Below are 21601 nucleotides of genomic sequence, written 5' to 3'. Positions count from 1 at the left end.
GATGTCACCCCACCTCCCGCCCCTGCCGGGCCAGGCACCGGCTCCCCCCCCCCTTCAAGGCTGAGCCACGACTCTCCCCCTGGCACCGGGGGGGGGCGGTGACGTCTCATCCGCACCAGCCCTTTGCCCGGCTTATCGCAGAGCAAACAGCCCGGGCCAGGGAGACGCGGCTGGGAAACCTCCGGCTCCGGGCAGCGGCCCCCCCAAATCCTCCAGCTCCGGGCGCCCCAAATCCTCCGGCACCGGGCAGCGGCCCCTTCAAATCCTCCGGCTCCAGGCGCCCCAAATCCTCCAGCTCTGGGCAGCAGCCCCCCCCCAAATCCTCCGGCTCCAGGCATCAGGTGCCCCAAATCCTCCGGCTCCAGGCATCAGGTGCCCCAAATCCTCTGGCTCTGAGCGTCGCCCCCCGCAACTCCTCCGGCTCCGGGCAGCGGCTGCCCCGATCTCCCCCCGGCTCCGGGCACAGAGAGGCGCCTCCCCTCCCCGAGCCATGTGCACGGGGCGCTGCTCGCGGCTGGTGGGGCTGGCGCTGGTGCCCATGGCGCTGGGCTGCATCGTGGCCAACGTCCTGCTGATGTTCCCCAACGGGGAGAGGGGCTGGACCGAGCACCTCGCCCTGCAGGTCTGGCTGATGGGCGGCCTGGCCGGCGGGGGGCTCATGGTGAGTGGGGCGGCGCGGGGGGGGAGAGGGGACCCCCCCCGTCCCGGGCCTCAGCTTCGGCGTGTCCGTCCTCCTGTCCCACCCGGCTCCCGCCCATCCCAGGGCTTCCTGTCTGTCCCGCGTCTGTCCCGCGTCCCCCCATCTGCCCGTCCCTCCAAGCTGCATCCCCCGTCTGGCTGTCCCTCCCCGCATGCCATGTTCCCACCTGTTTGTCTGCCTGGCCCTCATCCCTGCACATGTCCCCCCGACCCGGTCTCTCTGCCCCCCTCCCCCGGGTGCTGCCGGCGTGGGGTGCAAGGGGAGATGCGGTGATCACTGGGGGTTGCTCCGGGGTACGCATCGTTCGGCGGCCCTGTGTGCCGCAGGGCTCAGTAGGACACGGAGGTGCGACCCGCAGGGGAGAGACAGGCTCATTGAATTCCCTCCCGGGGAGACGTGGAAAAGCTCCGGTGGGAGCTTCGAGGACTGAACCTTGACTCCTTCGCCCGCCCCACATTGGCCAAGCGACAGCCCCCAGCTGGCGGGCGAAGGCATGAGGTGCTGGGGGGTCCGGCACGCTCACGGTGTTGCTCCCGGGACACTGGGTAAAGGCCGGGGCGTGGCACAGACCCTTTGAATCGGTGACGGGGGTACGGCATTGGATGAGGACCCAAAGACATCCCCACCCCGAGGCCTTGCGTGGAAACGTTGCTTAGGCTGGTTTCCGCGGCGGGTCTGTATCCCACTTCTGCCACCAACAGCGTCCCGACCTGCCCCTTCCTGGGCACGGCCACCCCGGGGTCCGTGGCTCCGTCCAGCGACCGCCGTTCTCTTGGTCGCCGGCCAGACACGTACCCGTCGGGCAAGTCCTTGTCGCCGGTAACGACACCCCGGCTGACGGGGTGTCCCGGATCCACGGGCTCGGCACTACGGCCCGGCCCCTCGGAGGAACCCTGCAGCGTGCCAGGCTGGATCGGTCCCGTTCTCCCTTCAGGGTCGGCCCACGAGTCTCCAGCCCCCAGCCCTCCGCACGCTCGACCCCGTGTGTCCCACCGAGCCAGACCCCGGGGAATCGTATTGACTGGGGGGGGTCTCATGGGGGGGGGCTGTGTGTGCTGGGGAGGGGGCGGTCCCTACTCTGGGCAGGGGGAGGACCCCACGCCAGCGCTCCCCCCCCCCACTGCTAGCTTCCTTTTTCCTTCGAGCGCACCCCGTTTGCCCTTTGCCCTGGCGCGGCCGATATCCGGAGGCTGATAACGGGGCCTTATCGGCCAGGTGGCCGATACCAGTGACGCAGCCACCCGGGAGGGGCCTGGGGAACTGCCCGACACTGGACGGGCCCGTGGGACTGATTGCTGGGCGGGGTGGGGTTATGAGCTGCCGCTTTTGACATGTGTGTGTGTCCCTCCCCCCCCCCCATTTCAGGTTCTCTGCCCCGGGCTCTCGGCCATCCGCGCCGGGGGGAAGGGCTGCTGCGGAGTCGGATGCTGCGGGAACCGGTGCCGGGTACGGACCCCCCCTCCCCGCCCCGAACCCTCCTTTCTGGGGCGGGTGGGCAGGTGGGGGACGAGGTGGGGGAGGCTGTAGGGAGGGGGGGAATTGGGGGGCGGGGGGGCCGCTCCCTGCTCTCACCCCCCCCCGTTTCCCCGCACAGATGCTGCACTCCGTGTTCTGCTCGCTATGGGGCGTCCTGGGGGGGTTTTACTGCCTGGTCGTGTCCGCCACCGGCCTGGCCAAGGGGCCCGTCTGCCAGGATGCTGAGGGGAAATGGGGGTCGCCCTTCCAGGACATCAGGTAAGGGGGCGGGGGCCCTGCCCCATCCCATAATAACCCCTGGGGAGCCCCGGGAGCTGGGAGCCCCCCAGCCTGACCCCCAAGAGCCCTAGCCCCCCCAACCCCAACCCTGACCCGCCCAGCCCCCCCACAGCCCTAGCCCCCCCAACCTCCATCTGAATCCTCCCCCTTCCACAGCTCTCAGAAATCCAGCCCCCCTCCTCGAACCGGGTCCCCCGCCCCGTGGACCCAGGCCTGCCCCCCCGCAATGTCCCCAACCTTTCCCCTGCCCCGGCAGTTGTAGCCTGATTTGGGGTGGGTTAGTGGGGTCGGTGGAATTTATCCACTTAATTTAATTTTATTTGATCATTAATTTTCTAATTAATTAGTAATATTAATAATAATGAATAGATATTAACAATGTGGGTATGGCTCGCCAATGTGTATGATCAGAAGTTAAAGTTCGTCCTGAATCAGGCTTCACAGAGTTTATAAAAGGAGCTCCGGGGTCTATGACAGGAACTCACACTGAGCCAGAAATAGTCATCAAGACCTTTTATTAAAATCCATGAAACAATAAGTAAATGTAGAAATGTTAAACCAGTTCGAGATTACCAAGTTACAAAATCTCACGGTTCTTTAAGAGCGAGACTGATGATAATACACTGTTATAAACTCACTCCGTGCGGCTGCACTTCGGTGGTGATCACGCTTCTGATAGAGGAAGTTGGCTTTAACCCTACATAAACTAGGTGTTTTAGAAGGTAAAGCAGAACCTAGATTCCTTTATACTTCCAGCTTTGAAAAGAAATAATACCACGGCCTATCGGTAGTTAACAGCCTTCGTAGATGGGTGGCATCGATGCGTAGATAGGGGTGGAGGCGATGGAGTAAACAGGAACAGATAGGTGGGTGTATCGCCTGCCTCATGGTGATTTGTTTCACCTTTTATACAGCATTATTCGGAAATCCTTCCTCCTATGCCCAAATTTCGTCTTCCCCCCACGGAAATGTTAGGGTCCACCTGCCGCCTAGGCTAACAGGTGTGTGCGTATGAGTGACAGGTAGGTACGCATTTGGGGTGTACTTGGTAGGTTTGTGGGCAAGAATCCCTATTTCCCCGCTTTGCTGTTATTGGGTCAGTTAAAGGTCTCCGGACATCTGCGTGGGTATTTCGTCTTGTTATTGCTTTCCTGAGTAAGGGTCCCAAAGGTCACCTCTAACGTCCCAGGATGTCTGACCTGGGGGTATCTTGCATTTCAGCTATTGCAAATCTATAAATCTATAAGCCTCTTACACACTTAAATTGATCAAAACGACATTTTAAACAGACCAACAGATTAATCCCCAGGGCAACACAGTGCCCCCTCCCTCGCTCCCACCCCACCCCCGGGCGAAGCCAACAGAAACCCCCTGGGGAAACCGAGGCAGGCGTGGGGGGCTCATAAAGACAGCGCCCCAACTCCCAGGCTCCCTGCCCCCCCATTCCGATTCCACACCCCGTCCCCCTCCCTGACCTTGGCCCCCCAGGATCACGCTCCCCCGCATCCCCCGCAGCGAGAACTACCTGGCGAACCGGACGCTGTGGGAGCTCTGCGTGACCCCGCCCCAGGCGGTGCTGTGGCACGTGGTCCTGTTCTCCGTCACCCTGGGGCTCGGGGCCCTGGAGCTGGCCCTGTGTGCCGTGCAGGTGGTCAACGGGCTGCTGGGCACCGTGTGCGGGGACTGCCGCAAGCCGGCCGAGCGCCAGGTGAGAGACGCCGCGGGCGGGGGAATACCCGGCCGGGGCACCCGGGGAGCTGGGTAAATACCCGGTTTGGGGGCGCCTGGGGAGCTGGGTAAATACCCGGTATGGGGGCGCCTGGGGAGCTGGATAAATACCCGGTTTGGGGCACCCGGGAGCTGGGTAAATACCCGGTTTGGGGGCGCCTGGGGAGCTGGGTAAATACCCGGTTTGGGCGCGCCTGGGGAGCTGGGTAAATACCCGGTATGGGGGTGCCCGGGGAGCTGGATAAATACCCGGTTTGGGGCACCCGGGAGCTGGGTAAATACCCGGTTTGGGGCCATGGGGAGCTGCGTAAATACCCAGTTTGGGGCCATGGTGAGCTGGGTAAATACCCGGTTTGGGGCGCCTGGGGAGCTGGGTAAATACCTGGTTTGGGGTGCCCGGGGAGCTGGGTAAATACCCGGTTCGGGGGCGCCCGGGGAGCTGGGTAAATACCCAGTTTGGGGGCGCCCAGGGAGCTGGGTAAATACCCGGTATGGGGGCGCCCGGGGATCTGGGTAAATACCCGGTTTGGGGCACCTGGGGACCGGGGTAAATACCCGGTTTGAGGGCGCCGGGACCTGGGTAAATACCCGGTTTTGGGGGCGCCCGGGGAGCTGGGTAAATACCCGGTTTGGGGGCGCCCGGGGAGCTGGGTAAATACCCGGTTTGGGGCACCCGGGAGCTGGGTAAATACCCGGTTTTGGGGCACCCGGGAGCTGGGTAAATACCCGGTTTTGGGGCACCCGGGGAGCTGGGTAAATACCCGGTTTGGGGCACCCGGGGAGCTGGGTAAATACCCGGTTTGTGGGCACCCGGCAAGCTGGGTAAATACCCGGTTTGGGGCACCTGGGAGCTGGGTAAATACCCGGTTTGGGGGCGCCCGGGGGAGCTGGGTAAATACCTGGTTTGGGGCACCCGGGAGCTGGGTAAATACCCGGTTTGGGCACGCCCGGGGAGCTGGGTAAATACCCGGTTTGGGGGCGCCGGGGGAGCTGGGTAAATACCTGGTTTGGGGCACCCGGGAGCTGGGTAAATACCCGGTTTGGGCACGCCCGGGGAGCTGGGTAAATACCCGGTTTTGGGGGCGCCGGGGGGAGCTGGGTAAATACCCGGTTTGGGGCGCCTGGGAGCTGGGTAAATACCCGGTTTCGGGCACCAGGGAGCTGGGTAAATACCCGGTTTGGGGGCGCCCGGGGGAGCTGGGTAAATACCCGGTTTGGGGGCGCCCGGGGGAGCTGGGTAAATACCCGGTTTGGGGGCACCGGGGAGCTGGGTAAATACCCGGTTTGGGCACGCCCGGGGAGCTGGGTAAATACCCAGTTTGGGCGCACCCGGGGAGCTGGGTAAATACCCGGTTTGGGGCACCAGGGAGCTGGGTAAATACCCGGTTTGGGGGCACCCAGGAGCTGGGTAAATACCTGGTCACTAACTTCCTGCCTCTCTGGTTCCCCAGGGCGAAGGTCTCTGAGCTGCTGAGGGACCCCGAAAACCCAGTTTCTGGGGGATCGTTCACTCCGTGTCACCCCCCCCCCGGGCAGTCTCTCCACCTGGGGGGCTGTGAGATGCCTGGGCCCTTTATGGCAGGGGCTCCAGCCAGGCCCCCCCCGAGACCGCGCTCCCCCCCCGCTGCCCCCAGCCCTCCCTGCCCCCCCAAGCAGATTAAAGCCCCCCTGCTCCCGCCTCGCGCATGTGGGTTTCATTGGGAGCACGATGCGGGGGGGGGAGCCTGATTTGGGGTGGGGCAGTTGGGAGGAAGGGGGCTGGGCGTGGGGGTCTGACCTCCCCCCCCGGTCTTGGAGGAGGGGCTGATGGGGAGGTAGGAGGGACAGATTTGGGGAGGGGGGTGGTGGGAGTCGTTCTAAGGGGGCAGGGCCCCATGGAAGAGGCTGGGGGGGCAGGGGAGGGGGCAGAGCTGGGGGGCTCAGTGAAGGGAGCCACACCTCCCACTGGGCCCTTGATGGGGTGCAGCTCTGCCTCCCACGCCCCCCTCTGGCCCCCCGAGCCAGCCAGTCCCTGCCCTGGGGCTGGGGGGGAGCCGGCGCCCCCCAGAGGGGACAGGCCCCTGCCCCATTCCCTGCCCCCCTGAGCCAGCCAGTCCCTGCCCTGGGGCCGGGGGGGAGCCGGCGCCCCCCAGAGGGGACAGGCCCCTGCCCCATTCCCCGCCCCCCTGAGCCAGCCAGTCCCTGCCCTGGAGCCAGGGGGGAGCCGGCGCCCCCGAGAGGGCACAGGCCCCTGCCCCATTCCCCGCCCCCCTGAGCCAGCCAGTCCCCGCCCTGGGGCCGGGGGGGAGCCGGCGCCCCCCAGAGGGGACAGGCCCCTGCCCCATTCCCCGCCCCCCTGAGCCAGCCAGTCCCTGCCCTGGGGCCGGGTGGGAGCCGGTGCCCCCGAGAGGGCACAGGCCCCTGCCCCATTCCCCGCCCCCCTGAGCCAGCCAGTCCCCGCCCTGGGGCCGGGGGGGAGCCGGCGCCCCCCAGAGGGGACAGGCCCCTGCCCCATTCCCTGCCCCCCCTGAGCCAGGCAGTCTGGTGGGGGGTGAGGGCATTGGATGAGGCGACTCCCCCCATTGCCAGGGTGGAGTCCAGGCCATAAGAGGCCGTTCAGCTCAGCTCCAAAGTGGGGCGTTTATTGGGGGGGTCACACGCACGGGGGCCGGCGGGGGAGCAGCTGGGAGCCGGGTTCGGGGCGGGTGGGGAGTGGGAGTAGCGGGGCCTAGGGGGCAGTGGGGAGCGGTCTGGGCCCACCAGCAACAATCCCACCAGACGAAGTTGTGTTGGGGGGCTGGGCTGAGGTGATGGGGGGCAGGGCTGAGGTGATGGGGGGCTGGGCTGAGGTGATGGGGGGCTGGATTGAGGTGATGGGGGGCTGGGCTGAGGTGATGGGGGGTTCGGCTGAGGTGATGGGGGGTTCGGCTGAGGTGATGGGGGGCTGGGTTGAGGTGATGGGGGGCTGGGTTGAGGTGGAGAGGGGCTGGGTTGAGGTGATGGGGGGCTGGATTGAGGTGATGGGGGGCTGGGCTGAGGTGATGGGGGGCTGGATTGAGGTGATGGGGGGCTGGGCTGAGGTAATGGGGGGCTGGGCTGAGGTGATGGGGGCCTGGGCTGAGGTAATGGGGGGCTGAGCTGAGGTAATGGGGGGCTGGGCTGAGGTGATGGGGGGCTGAGCTGAGGTAATGGGGGGCTGGGCTGAGGTGATGGGGGGCTGAGCTGAGGTAATGGGGGGCTGGGCTGAGGTGATGGGGGCCTGGGCTGAGGTAATGGGGGGCTGAGCTGAGGTGATGGGGGGCTGAGCTGAGGTAATGGGGGGCTGGGCTGAGGTGATGGGGGGCAGGGTTGTGGTGGTGGGCAGGGTTTCGGGCCTGCAGCATCTGAAGTAGACGTCGTTCAGGGCCGTGTCGTCCCCTTTGCCCTGGGGGGCCTGCACCTTGGTGGCGATGGTGCAGATGCCCCGACGGCGGCAGGAGCGGCTCTGGGGGCCCCACTTGCCCCGGCGCCCCCCGTGGCCCCTCAGCTCCGCCCCGCCCGTGCAGACGAACTCGATGTTGTTGGCGGCCGTGTCGTCCTTGAGGCCCCGGCAGGGCTCCACCCGCAGCCGGAACTGGGTCAGCCGCTGCCCCGAGGGGCATTTCTTCACTCGGCCCCACCAGCCCCACCTGGGAGGAGAGAACGGGTCAGGTGGGCACGGCCCACAGGGGGTGCTGCCTTCCCCCCACCCTGTGCTGCTCTGGGGTCGGAGCCTGCTGCCCTAGTATCCCACCGCTGCCACCACTAACCCGCTGTCAATACCACGATCCCACGGTTGCCACCACTAACCCGCTGTCGATACCACGATCCCAGCCTGCCACCACTAACCCGCTGTCAATACCACAATCCCTCCCCTGCCACCACTAACCCGCTGTCAATACCACGATCCCAGCCTGCCACCACTAACCCGCTGTCAATACCACAATCCCTCCCCTGCCACCACTAACCCGCTGTCAATACCACGATCCCACCCCTGCCACCACTAACCCGCTGTCAATACCACGATTCCTCCCCTGCCGCCACTAACCCGCTGTCGATACCACGATCCCTCCCCTGCCGCCACTAACCCGCTGTCGATACCACGATCCCTCCCCTGCCACCACTAACCCACCGTCAAAACCATGATCCCACCACTAACCCGCTGTCAATACCACGATTCCTCCCCTGCCGCCACTAACCCGCTGTCGATACCACGATCCCTCCCCTCCCACCACTAACCCGCTGTCGATACCACGATCCCTCCCCTGCCACCACTAACCCGCTGTCGATACCACGATCCCTCCCCTGCCACCACTAACCCACTGTCGATACCACGATCCCTCCCTGCCACCACTAACCCGCTGTAAGTACCACGATCCCACCGCTGCCACCACTAACCCGCTGTCGATACCACGATCCCTCCCCTGCCACCACTAACCCGCTGTCGATACCACGATCCCACGGTTGCCACCACTAACCCGCTGTCGATACCACGATCCCAGCCTGCCACCACTAACCCGCTGTCAATACCACAATCCCTCCCCTGCCACCACTAACCCGCTGTCAATACCACGATCCCAGCCTGCCACCACTAACCCGCTGTCAATACCACAATCCCTCCCCTGCCACCACTAACCCGCTGTCAATACCACGATCCCACCCCTGCCACCACTAACCCGCTGTCAATACCACGATTCCTCCCCTGCCGCCACTAACCCGCTGTCGATACCACGATCCCTCCCCTGCCGCCACTAACCCGCTGTCGATACCACGATCCCTCCCCTGCCACCACTAACCCACCGTCAAAACCATGATCCCACCACTAACCCGCTGTCAATACCACGATTCCTCCCCTGCCGCCACTAACCCGCTGTCGATACCACGATCCCTCCCCTGCCACCACTAACCCGCTGTCGATACCACGATCCCTCCCCTGCCACCACTAACCCGCTGTCGATACCACGATCCCTCCCCTGCCACCACTAACCCACTGTCGATACCACGATCCCTCCCTGCCACCACTAACCCGCTGTAAGTACCACGATCCCACCGCTGCCACCACTAACCCGCTGTCGATACCACGATCCCTCCCCTGCCACCACTAACCCGCTGTCGATACCACGATCCCTCCCCTGCCACCACTAACCCACCGCCAAAACCACGATCCCTCCCCTGCCACCACTAACCTGCTGTCGATACCAAGATCTCTACCACTGCTAACCCCCAACCGACCCAGCTCTGTGGGTGACACCCCTATTCCACTGGTGCGCACGGAGCCCGGTGCCCCCTCTGCCACCTGCCCGCACCCTCCGTTGGGCCCCGCCCCACGGTACTCACGGCCCCACGTTGGACTGGATGGTGCGTCCATTGGAGCAGAGCAGCCGGATGCCGTTCAGCGCCGTGTTGTCCCTGGCGTGCCGGGGCCACTGCACCTGCAATGGGGTGTGGGGGGCAGCAAGCCTGGGCATTAGAGACTGGTCCCCCATCGCTTCAGTACAAGGAGCTGGGGGCAGACTTTGGGGTAGGGGGATCCGGGCTGGGGAAGGGGCCAGGGGGTGTGGGGAGGGTGAAGGGGGCAGGGAGTGGGGCAGGGGGGAGCCAGGATGGGGAAGGGGGCAGGGGGTGTGGGGAGGGTGAAGGGGGCAGGGAGTGGGGCGGGGGGAGCCAGGATGTGGGGGGTGAATCTTTACCTTCAGGGAGAACCCAACGGCGAAGCTGTTGCCAGGGCAGGACTCTTCCTCACCCCACGTGCCCCACATCCCCCCATTGGGAACATGGATCTTTTCCTGGCCCCACGCGCCCCACAGGCAGCAGCCGAGCACAAGGCCGAGCGTGGCGTGGAGGGAGCTGTCCATGGCTGGGTAGGCGAGCGGAGGGAGCCAGCAGCGAGTGTGCAGCTCCTGGCACGGGGCGGGGGCGTTTTATACCTGGAGAGGGCGGCTGGGCTGGTTTCTGGCTTGTGCAAAGGGGTCAGCCTCACCTTCTCTTGGCACAGGGTCAGGGCAATAATTAGCTTAATTCTGCTCCCGGCAGCCCCAGGGTGCATGACGCAAGGTTCCTGCCAGCACCCACCCAGGGCTCAGCTGCCTCATCAGCCCAAAACATCCGGAGCAAACACGTCATGTGACAGCACCTCCGGCCTCACGCCAAGCGAGTCAACCATCCCCACGGACACCAAGTGCCTTTATGGGGCCAGCATCCCACTGTTACCACTTTGGATATAGTATCCCACCGCTCACACCACTATGGCGTTACGGTGCCAGGATCCCACCGCTGACCCCACTGTTACCAGGTCAGACGTAGTATCCCACCGCTTACACCACTATGCCGTTACGGTGCCAGGATCCCACCGCTGACCCCACTGTTACTGGTTCAGACGTAGTATCCCACCGCTCACACCACTATGGCGTTATGGTGCCAGGATCCCACCGCTAACCCCACTAAGCGGGACTCTCACGTAGGGGCAGGGAGGCGATTTCACTGCCGGATCGGGCCCTGCTGGGGCCCACAGTGCCAGCCGGGGGGCGACTCAACCGGAGAGGGGGCAGAGAAGAGCCAGGAGAAGTGAGAGACGCCAGGCGCTCAGTTAGCTTAGGGAAGAAGCGGCGAAGGGGTGACCGACCCCGGTCTGGAAGTACCGACGTGGGGAGCGAATGTTTCACTGGCAGAGGCTGGTCGAACCCGGTCGAGGGCCGGGAGTTGGAACCGGACGAATTCAGACTGGAAACAAGATGGAAAACGTCTAACAGTGAGGGGGGGGGGTTGTCCCCAGGGTCGCCGCGGATTCGCCGTCAGTGACAAGTGTTAAAATGTGGTCGCGCCCGGGGCACCAGCAGGACTTCAAAGCCCGTCTGCTCCCGCCCGGCCCCACAGCCCCTACCGCTCATTACGAGTTAATTGTCTCTGTACCTCTGGGGTCGTTCCCAGAGCCAGGCAGGCGTCAGGGGTGACCTCCACCGACGGCTCCCTCTGCGAGGGTCTTCCCTCCCTTGCACCCACCGGGTGGCGATGCATAAGAAATTGGGGAAACTGAGTCACGCCGCTAGTTCACTCTGAAATGTCTGCAACCCCTGCGTTCTCCACACCTGCCATCTTCTCTCCCCTTCTGGATGGCGGCCGCCCCACCTTCCCATTTCTCGGAAACACCCAGATATCAGTGTCACTCGTTATAATTATAGGGCTGTTTGTCTGAACCAGATCCAGGGCGAGATAATGGAGTGGCTGATATGGGGACTCAATTAAGAGGGTGTAATGCAATGAATTCCACTGTGATGTTATTGACAGGAACTGGGACCATATAGATCATTGTTGCAACCAAGGTCCTGGAGTGGCACCAAATCTTGTATAAAGGGGGTGAGGTGAGGTGTCTAGGAGCAGGTTCTGGGTTGCTGGGTGTGATTATGGGGTCTGGGTGTGGTTACGGGGTCTGGGGGCGGTTTTGGGGTCTGGGTGCAAGTGTCATTTTTGTAGCTGAAGTAATGAATATTGGCTCTGTACTGTCTGTATTTCACACTTGTCAGAAGTCAGAAAAAGCAAAGGAAGAACAGCAGAAATTGTATCCTCTTGAAAGTCCCGTGTCTAACCGTGCTGGTATGTTGTCTAACTCCGAGCAGTTGTCTGGGGGTAACCGAATGGACCCCGCAAGCTGGGCCGACGCTCGGTACGGGAGTGGCCATGGAAAATTCAGAGAGCGTGTAAAAGTCACCGGGGAAAGCCGTTTAGGGCAAATGACGGCTTCTAACGTCACTCTTGCTAAAGCAGATCCGGTCAAAGAGGAAGATAATTTACCAAATCCGAGTGTGAATGTTGTAGTCCTCTGTGAGTTTACGGTCTGTGTGCCTTTAGCCAGAATCCACCTCCAATGGACTGGGGTAAGGGGGTTATTGCCTAAAGATCTTTTGATTGGGGAAAGATACTTTGTTCAGTCCAGGTAGCCGGTCACAGGACAGGAATGATCTTAACCCTGTGCCTGTTATGGGCAATGATTTGCCTGGGGAGGGTGTCTCCAAAGGTTTGTCCGAGGAGAAGAGCCGTTTGCCTGTGAATGAAGCGTCTGAATGTCTGTCTGTCTGTCTCAGGAGTGACTCTGGAGTTAGACCGAGAGCAGAAAGAGCTCAGTGGTCAGGAAAATGTTTCTCAGGAGCAGATTAAAGTGGGTGGTCGGGGGAAGCCCTAACGGAGGAAGGAGAGGGGAGATTTTGGATGGGTGATGGATTGGTGGCTAGTGCAGCTTGTAAAATAACCTGAGAAGAGGAACTGTGATTTGCTGGAAGCAGCTCAGTGTAGTGAAAGGAGCAGCAGCTTATCCATTGGGAGTGGCCATGTGCCTGGTAGGGGAAGTTGGGAGGAGCCCAGGCAGCCTGGGGAGCTGGTGGTTTTGTCCAGTCAGCAGTGTGGGAAGACAGGGACAGTGGAAGAGGAGTGTCCCTGTCCCTTACCTGTGTCCTGGGTGGAGAAATGTGACAGTGGAGGGAATGTGCCTGTGTCTGTCGGGGGTATTGACTTGCCTAGGGAGGGAGCTACCTCGGTCTCCAAGCAGGTGTCTGTGAACAGCCCTGGGTGCTGGGACAAGGGAAATGAGGGTGTAGCAGCTCTGTCTGCTCAGGGTGTTATCCTAGCCCGGGCACGAGGAGAGCAGAAGGGTGATTTGATTGCGTCACCTACTGATGGTGCAAAAACTTGTAGCAAGAAGGAAAAGATTCCTGAGCGTGTGTGTGTGGTGAAGGAAAGGAGACGGCTTCTCACCTTCTATCTAGTGAGTCTATGAGTTTGCCTGTGTGAGCAGAGTCAGGGTGGGCTCTCCCCTGACAGCCGGTGGTGAATTGTGGCGAGTGTGGAAAGGAACTTCAGGGGCTGATCTGGTTTGCATAGGCACCCGCACCCCCACCCTGCCTAGCATGAGCCCACGGCCGCCCAAACTGGTCACTTGGGGCTGCTGTGGGATCCCCAGTTTCTCTGTTATTGGGGCAGGAAGAATAACGTGTCGTTACCCCGATTATGTGAATCAAGGCCAGTGGAACTGTTTTATGACAGAGGGTCTCGCCATCAACTAAGTAGCACTCGCCAGACAAGGGACACGGGTTCCAAAACCCGGTGAATGGAGAGAGGCGGGAGACAGATGTTTCTGCCTGATAGGCCGGCCCCGGCCCCGGCCCCGGCCCTGGCCCTTTTTGAGGACCTGAAATTCCCATTGTGCCTCTTCTTCTCTCGAGTATCAGAGCTAATTCTAACAGCTGGTGGAGCGGAGCGGCTGCAGCAGAACCCCATGGAGAGGTGGGGCAGTCCGCCTCGGACCACGTAAGTTGCCCCTTAACACTGCTGCACCCCGCCCCCAGCCCCAGGCTGCAGATCAGTTTATGAACTCTGGGGCAGCACTGAGCAAGGACAGAGACTTTGGGGTTGTGGTGAGCTTAGGGGTTGCTGGAGCCAAGAGGCTTTTGGGGTGTTGGACTTTTGGAACGTTGGGTGATTTGGGGGGCTGCTGGACTTAAGACCCTGAGGGGAAAAGGACACTGCCCAACTCACTTGGGGTGGGGCTTTTGCTCCTGGTTTGGGTTATGAATCCTGCGTGTGGGGTTTCCCCAGCGTGATGCCGCATTGTTTCCTTCCTTTATTGAAAGGGTTTTGCTACACTCAGGCTCCGCGCTTGCGAGAGGGGGAGTGTTGCCTCGTAGTGGCGCCCGGGGAGGTGGGATGTAATTGTCCCAGGTCACTGGGTGGGGGCTCGAGCCGGTTTTGCATTGCGTTAGTGAAACGGCACCCTGGATACTGAACCCGGCCCATGTTGCTGCCAGCTCAGACAGGCAGAAGGGTTGCACCTGAAAGGGGATTGTGTAGGAATCCGTCTGATGGGCCAGAGGTGATCCTGGATGTAAGTGAGACCCAGAAAGAGTCTGTGGTTGCTCAGGGAAGAGTCCCTTTCCAGCAAGCCCTAGGTAAAGAGGGTGAGAGGTGAATTGTTTATTTGAAAAGCTCCTATAATCGGTGCAAGCAGTTTGCTGTAGCTGAAGGGTGTGGAAGTGATTTAATCAAGGACGTTTCAGTTCCTAACAGGCAGAACTTTTCCGTGGTGAACGGCTCCACTGACTTTCCTTGGGAACGATCCAGTGTGGCTGGCTCTGAGACGGTCTCAGGTGGAGGGAAAGCCGAACAGCCGTACGACCAAGCGGCCGTGTGTGGCCTGCGTGTTGGGAAGGCAATGGGGTCGGACTAGGAACGTCTCCAGGCTGATTCTGTAAGCGAGCGGTCCCTACGTGAGGGTCGGCAGCTGATAACACGCCCAGCCGGCAAAGGGATTCCTGTGAGCAGGAGGTTTCAGTTTTCAACCTTCTAGGGAAAAGGTGTCGGGGGCGGGAAGGAGAACCCCATCCTGCTGAAGGGACGAATGAGTGTCCGGCCTTGGAATCGGTGGCGGCTGAGAATCGACAAGCGAGCGTCTGTGTTGATGCAAATTGCCTGGCTGGCAGGGAGAAGAAAGACTTCCTAATAGCTGTTAGCGCAGAGAGCCCACCCCATCGGCCAGTGACTTCTGTTAAGCAAGAGAAATCAGGGTTTGGCCCTTCAGGACAAGGGAGAAAGAGAGAACTGCCTTTGGCCACGGGTTAACCCGAAAATGCCCAAACCCCAGCGGTTTGGGGCCAAAGGTGGGGCGTGAGAAACGGGATGGTGTCGGAGAAAAACGTGTTCTTACTCTTGGGCTGGGAGCAGCAAAGTCAGAGACGTTATTTGGAGGCAATTGCATAGAGGGAGGGAGGGCGCTAGGACACAGGCAGGTCTCTCTCCAGGGAAACAATCACAGCAAGCATTTATACCTTTTGTTACAGCCAACAATAAGCACCCGCTGCATTTTGCTTACACATTGTGATATTTTCTTTGTTTTACTTATTTAGACTTTCGTCTGCATTTTATATTTATTTACATAAGGTCGCAACAACTTCTTACACGGGTTTTTTTCCTTTTTCGCCTCACGCGATCCTCGCTTCTACAAATCTCGCGTTAGTAGGGTTGCAGCTTAGCCTGACTCTTGCGAACGGAGACGGTCATGCTCTGAAATCCCCTTCAAATCCCTGTCAGTTCCTGCTCTGCTTCCACATTTCCCCCCGTGACGTTATTGACATAATCTGGGACCATCTAGAACATGGTTGCAACCGAAGTCCTGCAGTGGCACCAAATCTTGTGTAGAGGGGGTCATATAAGGTGTCCAAGACCAGGTTATGGGTTGCTGGTTATAATCATGGTGTCTATACGTGTGTATCCTTTTTGTAGTTGAAGTTATGAGTATTGGCTCTGCACTGTCTGTATTTCAAACTTGTGCTGTGCTTCTGGGTGACACCCCAGACAAGTTGGTGTTAGCTCTGCCTAGCCTGCTTGATGGCCCATTAAGGACCATCAGCTACACAACTGACCCATGGAGAGGAGGCAGATCCGCCTTGTAACTCAGCAAAGTGCAGGGACTGGCCCATGTGACTCCAGACTCCATTTTGCTGTAACTTTCCACAGTAAGAACAAAGAGGTTCTTACACCTGGAAAAGCCTATAAAAGGCTGATGCCTCATCTCCATCTTGTCTTCAATCCTGCTTCTGCCTCTGGAGGGACTTTGCTACAAACTGAAGCTCTGCACAAAGGACTGAATGACCCAGCCCAGCGGGGGATGTTCTCCAGAGACTGGATTTGAACCTGCATCTTATCCCATCCCGGCTACAAGCCTGAGCCGAGAGCTTTGCCGTCACTGTACGTCACCGATTCCATGTCGCCAATTCTAGCCCTCGGCTGGATCTTCTTCCTTTTATGAATAAACCTTTCGATTGTAGATTCTAAAGGGTTGGCAACAGCGGGGCTGGTGGGGAAGATCTGATGTGTATGTTGACCTGGGTCTGGGGCTTGGTCCTTTGGGAGCAGGAGAACCTTGTTTCTTTTATTGGGGTGTTGGTTTTCATAACCATTCGTCCCCAGGACGAGTGCACTGGTGGTGATGCTGGGAAACTGGAGTGTCTGAGGGAATTGCTAGTGTGACGTGTGGTTAGCCAGTGGGGTGAGACCAAAGTCCTCTTTGTGTGGCTGGTTTGGTTTGCCTTAGGAGTGGAAAACCCCCAGCCTTGGCCTGTGACTGCCCTGTTCTAAGCGATTTGTCCTGAATTGGCCCTCTCGGTTGGGTCCCGCCAGAACCAGCGTCGTTACGGCCGCTCAGCGGGGCTGGGTGGAAAACAGAGCCTGTCGTGCTGCTTTGAGGCCTTTTGTCAGAGCAATTACAAAATTGGGTGATCAAGATAATAGCGCGGCTGTAACAACCGTAGGTGCCTGGGAGGCGTCTGAGTGCGTGCCGCACGGCATCAGGATTGAACAACTAGACCGGCCTTGAATGAACGTAGGAAATGGATTCAAAACTGGCTAACTGATGGATCTCCGAATGGAATCGGAAACGGGACATCGTCAGTGGGGTCCCGCAGGGCTCGGTTCCTGGCCCGACGCTAGTTAACGGCTTTATCCAAGAGCTGGAAGAAAACATAAAATCACCCCTGGGAAAGTTTGCAGATGACCCAAAGAATCAGGGGGGTGGGGAATAAGGGAGAGGCCGGGGCACTGGTTCAGAGCGATGTGGATCACAAGCCATCGATGGCTACTAGCCAGGCTGGGCAGGGACGGTGTCCGTAGCCTCTGTTTGCCAGCACCTGGCAATGGGCGACAGGGGCTGGGCCACTCGGGGATTCCCTGCTCTGTTCATTCCCTCTGGGGCACCTGGCACTGGCCGCTGTCTCTCGCCATAACAAAGAGACAGCTGAGGGGAGGCTTGATCCCAGTCTGTTAGTACCTACGCAGGGAACCCCCTTTCTGCTACAAACTGGTATATTTCACGCTCTAGACCCCAGCCCTGGAACAGCGCCTGACGCCGCCCCCCTCCATCGGAAATCTCACCCGGACACCAGCGCCCGCTGCCCGGGGAGCAGCTCGACCCCAGCCCCGGTCCGAGGAGAGACCTGAGCTCCTGGTGGCAACAGCTTCCCGCTGTGACGAAGTGGGACTGTTCTTAATGTTTCCTCTGAATACTGTGTGGGTGCCTCAGTTTCCCCTGTGCATTTCTTAAGTCTCCAGTCGGCATAAATGGCCGACACTCTGTCTCCTGGCAACTAATGGCCAGGGCCCTTCCCCCTTGCAAGGGAATAGCTAAAGGTGAACAAAGGGATCAGGTGGCCTCCTGGCCTGGGAAAGGGGCTGAGCAGAGGAGGAGGGGCTGGAGGGGTTTTTGGAGGCTGGAACTGGCTGGGGGAGGGGAGGGGGAGACCCAGACGTGGGGGTCTGGCTCACTGCCCCCCAGGATGGACCCGGCCGAGGGGTCCGTCTCGCTGTACCTACAAGCTCTGTGTTAGCCCCTGTTCCTGCCATCGAATAAACCTCTGTGTCCCTGGCTGGCTGAGAGTCACGTCTGACTGCGCAGTGCGGGGGCAGGACCCTGTGGCTTCCCCAGGACCCCGCCTGGGCGACTCGCTGGGGGAAGCGCACGGAGGGGCAGAGGAGGCTGAATGCTCCAAGGAGAGACCCAGGAGGTGAAGCCGTGGGAGCTTCCTGCCCTGCAGACAGGCTGCTCCGAGGAGGAGGAGGCTCCCCAGAGTCCTGCCTGGCTTGGTGGGGAGCAGCTCCAGAGCAGCGCCCGGGGACTCCGGGACACCCCCAAAAGGCGTCTCCATCTCCAGACTCACTCAGATCCACGCAGCGTTTCTCCCAAGCCTCAGCACTCGCTCGCACGCAAAGAACTTCCCAGAGGAACAGCCTGGTGGATGCCATGCAGGTATTTTTCCTACCATTGCACCGTGTGGCCTTGAAACCGCCACTCTGGGCGGTGAAGTGCCCCATATGTCATGGCCAGGGCACCCCAGCACCAGGCACAGTGAGCCAACCCCCCTCTCCCATCCCCGAAAGGCGTCCTGACTGGACGGCAGGGAGGTGACCGCGCTGCGGGGGGACGGGCGTGGAAGGGGTGGACTGGTGCTGGGATCGGTTAACGTGACCGGCCGTGTTCGGGGCCGGGCGCGGGGGAGGCCGGGGCCGGCGGGGAGAGGCAGGAGCAGCACTGGGGCTGGAGCAGAGGCTGTGACAGACGCCCGGGAGGATTGCAGCCGCGTCCCACGCGATGGGGAGAGACACCCCGGATGCCTGGAACGCGCATGACACCCCGGTGCCAATGTCGGCGTCGTTAGGGGCTGGCTGACGATGATCCTGGGCCAGAGGTGAAACGACGCTTCCTCCGGGAACTGGAGTCGCTCGGCTGCAAGGAACAAGCCTGGGGACGTCGCAGGGACCAGTCGGACCAGCTTCCAGACATCGGGCTGGCGAAGCCGGAGACACTGCGGAGAACCAGCTCTGGCCTGGGGCCGGAGCAGAGCCGGTGCCCCTAGAGGGGACAGGCCCCTGCCCCATTCCCTGCCCCCCTGAGCCAGCCAGTCCCCGCCCTGGGGCCGGGGGGGAGCCGGCGCCCCCCGGAGGGGACAGGCCCCTGCCCCATTCCCTGCCCCCCTGAGCCAGTCAGTCCCCGCCCTGGGGCCAGGTGGGAGCCGGCGCCCCCCAGAGGGGACAGGCCCCTGCCCCATTCCCTGCCCCCCTGAGCCAGCCAGTCCCTGCCCTGGGGCCGGGGGGGAGCCGGCGCCCCCCGGAGGGGACAGGCCCCTGCCCCGCTCCCCGCCCCCCTGAGCCAGCCAGTCCCCGCCCTGGGGCCGGGGGGGAGCCAGCGCCCCCCAGAGGGGACAGGCCCCTGCCCCATTCCCTGCCCCCCTGAGCCAGCCAGTCCCCGCCCTGGGGCCGGGGGGGAGCCGGCGCCCCCCAGAGGGGACAGGCCCCTGCCCCATTCCCCGCCCCCCTGAGCCAGCCAGTCCCCGCCCTGGGGCCGGGGGGGAGCCGGCGCCCCCCGGAGGGGACAGGCCCCTGCCCCATTCCCCGCCCCCCTGAGCCAGCCAGTCTGTCTGGGGGGTGAGGGATTGGAGACCCTGCCCACTCCAATCCAATTCTCACCCTCTGCCCCCCCACCCCGTTGTCAGGGTTGCATCCGGCCAATCAGAGGCAGACGCTGTTCAGCTGAGGTCCGACGTGCGGCGTTTACTGCGGGGGGGTCACGCACAGGGGCTGGCGGGGGAGCAGCTGGGAGCAGGGTTCCTGGGGGGGCAGGGGGAAGTGGGGAGCGGTCAGCAGACGATGTGGGGGGGGAGGGGGGGGTTACATCATCCCTATGCTGCCTTGGTGGGAAGTTACAGCAGCAGGACAAGAGGAACAGAGGGGTGAGATAAAGTTGTTATGAGAAAGTTGGGAGCTAGCCCGTGGGAGGCAGACGCCAGGTGGCCTGGCTGGGATGGTTTCAAGGTGATAAACAAGTCCACAAATCAGATGAGTTGCATGGGAAATGGGAAACCAGTAAGCAAAGGGCCACATGCGTGTGAAAAGCGTGTGTATCGGACAGAGAACCAGTCAGCAGCAACGTGATGTTGGTGGGTCTGACGTTTGCTAATATGGAGAAGCCTATATAATATGATGCATTGTAAATAATAAACGATTCTGCTTGCAATCCTATTGGTTGTTGTGCTTTATCCGTCCCGCATGAGAACGCAACAGGGGAGGCTCCACCCGCAGCCCGAACTGAGTCACTAGGGTTGGGGGCGGGGGGGGGTAACGAGGGGTCAATCCGGGACCAGTGGCTGAGATCACAGCCCCAGGCTGGTGTCCTTTGCACACCCAGGCAAACCCACCCACCCACCCAGCCAGAGCGGAGGTGGGTCTCACCCCCCCCCGGGTAACCACCCGTCACCCAGCGATTCCCCCAGACACCCCCGTTTCCCAGTATCCCCCCAGCGCCCCTCGCGGGGGGGACGGATGGCTGGGAAAACCAGCCCCCCCCCCCAGTAAACGAAACAAGGTTCCCTCAATCCCGAAGGACCAAGCCCCAGACCCAGGTCAGCTCTGCCCCACCAATCCCGCCGGACCGGTGACCATAGGCGGCAGGTTTGTATAATTTTTGGTGGGGCCCAAAATGGTGGTGCCCCCCCCCACTCCCGCCCTGTAAGCCGATATAAAATGAAGCTACAACGCGTCAGTGCCACAAGATTACAAGGTTGGAGAAGGGGTAGGGGGTTCCAGGGGCCAGTCAAGGGACAAGGAGCAGGGGGAGTTGGATGGGGCAGAGGTTCGAAGGGGCAGTCAGGGGACAGGCAGCAATTGGATAGGCATGGGAGTCCCGGGGGTTTATCAGGGGACAGGTAGGGGGTGGGGTCTCAGGAGGGGGCAGTTGGGGACAAGGAGAAGGGAGGCTTAGATAGGGGCTGGGGTCCCAAGGGGCAGTTGTCTCGGGAGTGGGTAATGGGGGACAAGGACCAGTGGTGCTTAGATAGGGGGTGGGGGTCCTGGGGGGCAGTTGGGGCAGGGGTCTGGGGAGGGGGCAATCAGCAGCCGCGGCTGAGATTTAAAGGGCTCTGGGCTCCCTGCCCCTGTGGGCAGCCCAGAGCCCTCTGATTCCCGGCCGCGGCTGAGATTTAAAGGGCTCTGGGCTCCCCGCGGTTGCAGGCAGCCCAGAGCCCTCTGATTCCCGGCTGCGGCTGGGATTTAAAAGGCTCTGGGCTCCCCGCGGTTGCAGGCAGCCCAGAGCCCTCTGATTCCCGGCCGCGGCTGGATTTTAAAAGGCTCTGGGCTCCCCGCGGTTGCAGGCAGCCCAGAGCCCTCTGATTCCCGGCCGCGGCTGGATTTTAAAAGGCTCTGGGCTCCCCGCGGTTGCAGGCAGCCCAGAGCCCTCTGATTCCCGGCCGCGGCTGGGATTTAAAGGGGCGAAACCTAGCTCCAAATATTGGTGGAGCAGAGCCCCTGATTTTGAATATTCCTGGGGCTTTAGCTCCACGAGCCCATATAAGTTGGCGCCCATGCCGGTGCCAGCCCTTTAGGGTCTAAAATCGAAACGCGAGGCCCCTCCGGAGGTGAGAAGCAGGAGTGATGACCCGATGGAGAAGCTGCAGCTGCCTCGTCTAGCCTCGTGCCACGTGGCCTCTGTTTCCTTTCTCCCGAAGACGAGCCGCCCGGCACGTGGCGAGAAAACCCTCCGAGCTCTGCCCATAGGCAGGTCCCTGCCTGGCTGAGTCACCGGGCGGATCTGCCTTCTCTCCAGGGCTCAGTTCTGTAGCCGACGGGCCTTAATGGGCCACCAAGCCGGCTCGGCAGAGCTGCCGCCAGCGTCTCTGGGGTGTCACCCAGAGGCCGAGCCCAAGTGTGAAATACAGACAGTCCAGAGCCAATATTCATAACATCAACTACAAAACGATCCCTGCACCCAGACCCCGTAACCACACCCAGACCCCGTAACCGCACCCAGACCCCGTAACTGTACCCAGCAACCCATAACTGCACCCAGACCCCGTAACCGCACCCAGCAACCCATAACCGCACCCAGACCCCGTA

The 21601-nt window shown here is 61.5% G+C and overlaps 2 protein-coding genes across 3 annotated transcripts; one reads left to right on the top strand and one right to left on the bottom strand.

The window, feature by feature from the left end:
- The first annotated feature begins 191 nt into the window (after positions 1-191).
- TM4SF5 (transmembrane 4 L six family member 5) lies at positions 192-5836 on the top strand. 2 transcript variants are annotated; one of them, XM_045000539.1, is made up of 6 exons: positions 192-207; positions 351-661; positions 2066-2146; positions 2295-2434; positions 3971-4163; positions 5635-5836. In XM_045000539.1, the coding sequence occupies exons 2-6, from the start codon at positions 491-493 to the stop codon at positions 5647-5649; spliced, it is 600 nt and encodes a 199-aa protein (XP_044856474.1). In that variant the 5' UTR covers positions 192-207; positions 351-490; the 3' UTR covers positions 5650-5836. The 2 variants fall into 2 exon arrangements, with proteins under 2 accessions (XP_044856474.1, XP_044856473.1); XM_045000538.1 differs by lacking the exon at positions 192-207 and adding an exon at positions 241-257 and having other exon boundaries at positions 346-661.
- A 979-nt stretch (positions 5837-6815) lies between these two features.
- On the bottom strand, positions 6816-10035 carry LOC123357140 (mucin-2-like). Its single transcript, XM_045000451.1, has 4 exons — positions 9871-10035; positions 9518-9612; positions 7008-7830; positions 6816-6890 (listed from the first exon to the last, which is right to left on the bottom strand). The coding sequence occupies exons 1-4, from the start codon at positions 10033-10035 to the stop codon at positions 6816-6818; spliced, it is 1158 nt and encodes a 385-aa protein (XP_044856386.1).
- Between the last annotated feature and the right edge of the window lie 11566 nt (positions 10036-21601).

Source organism: Mauremys mutica, unplaced genomic scaffold (assembly GCF_020497125.1).
Source record: "Mauremys mutica isolate MM-2020 ecotype Southern unplaced genomic scaffold, ASM2049712v1 000330F_np12_obj, whole genome shotgun sequence".
Lineage (NCBI taxonomy): Eukaryota > Metazoa > Chordata > Testudines > Geoemydidae > Mauremys > Mauremys mutica.
The sequence above is the reverse complement of the archived record's forward strand: the minus strand, read 5'-3'. Positions and strand labels throughout refer to the sequence as shown.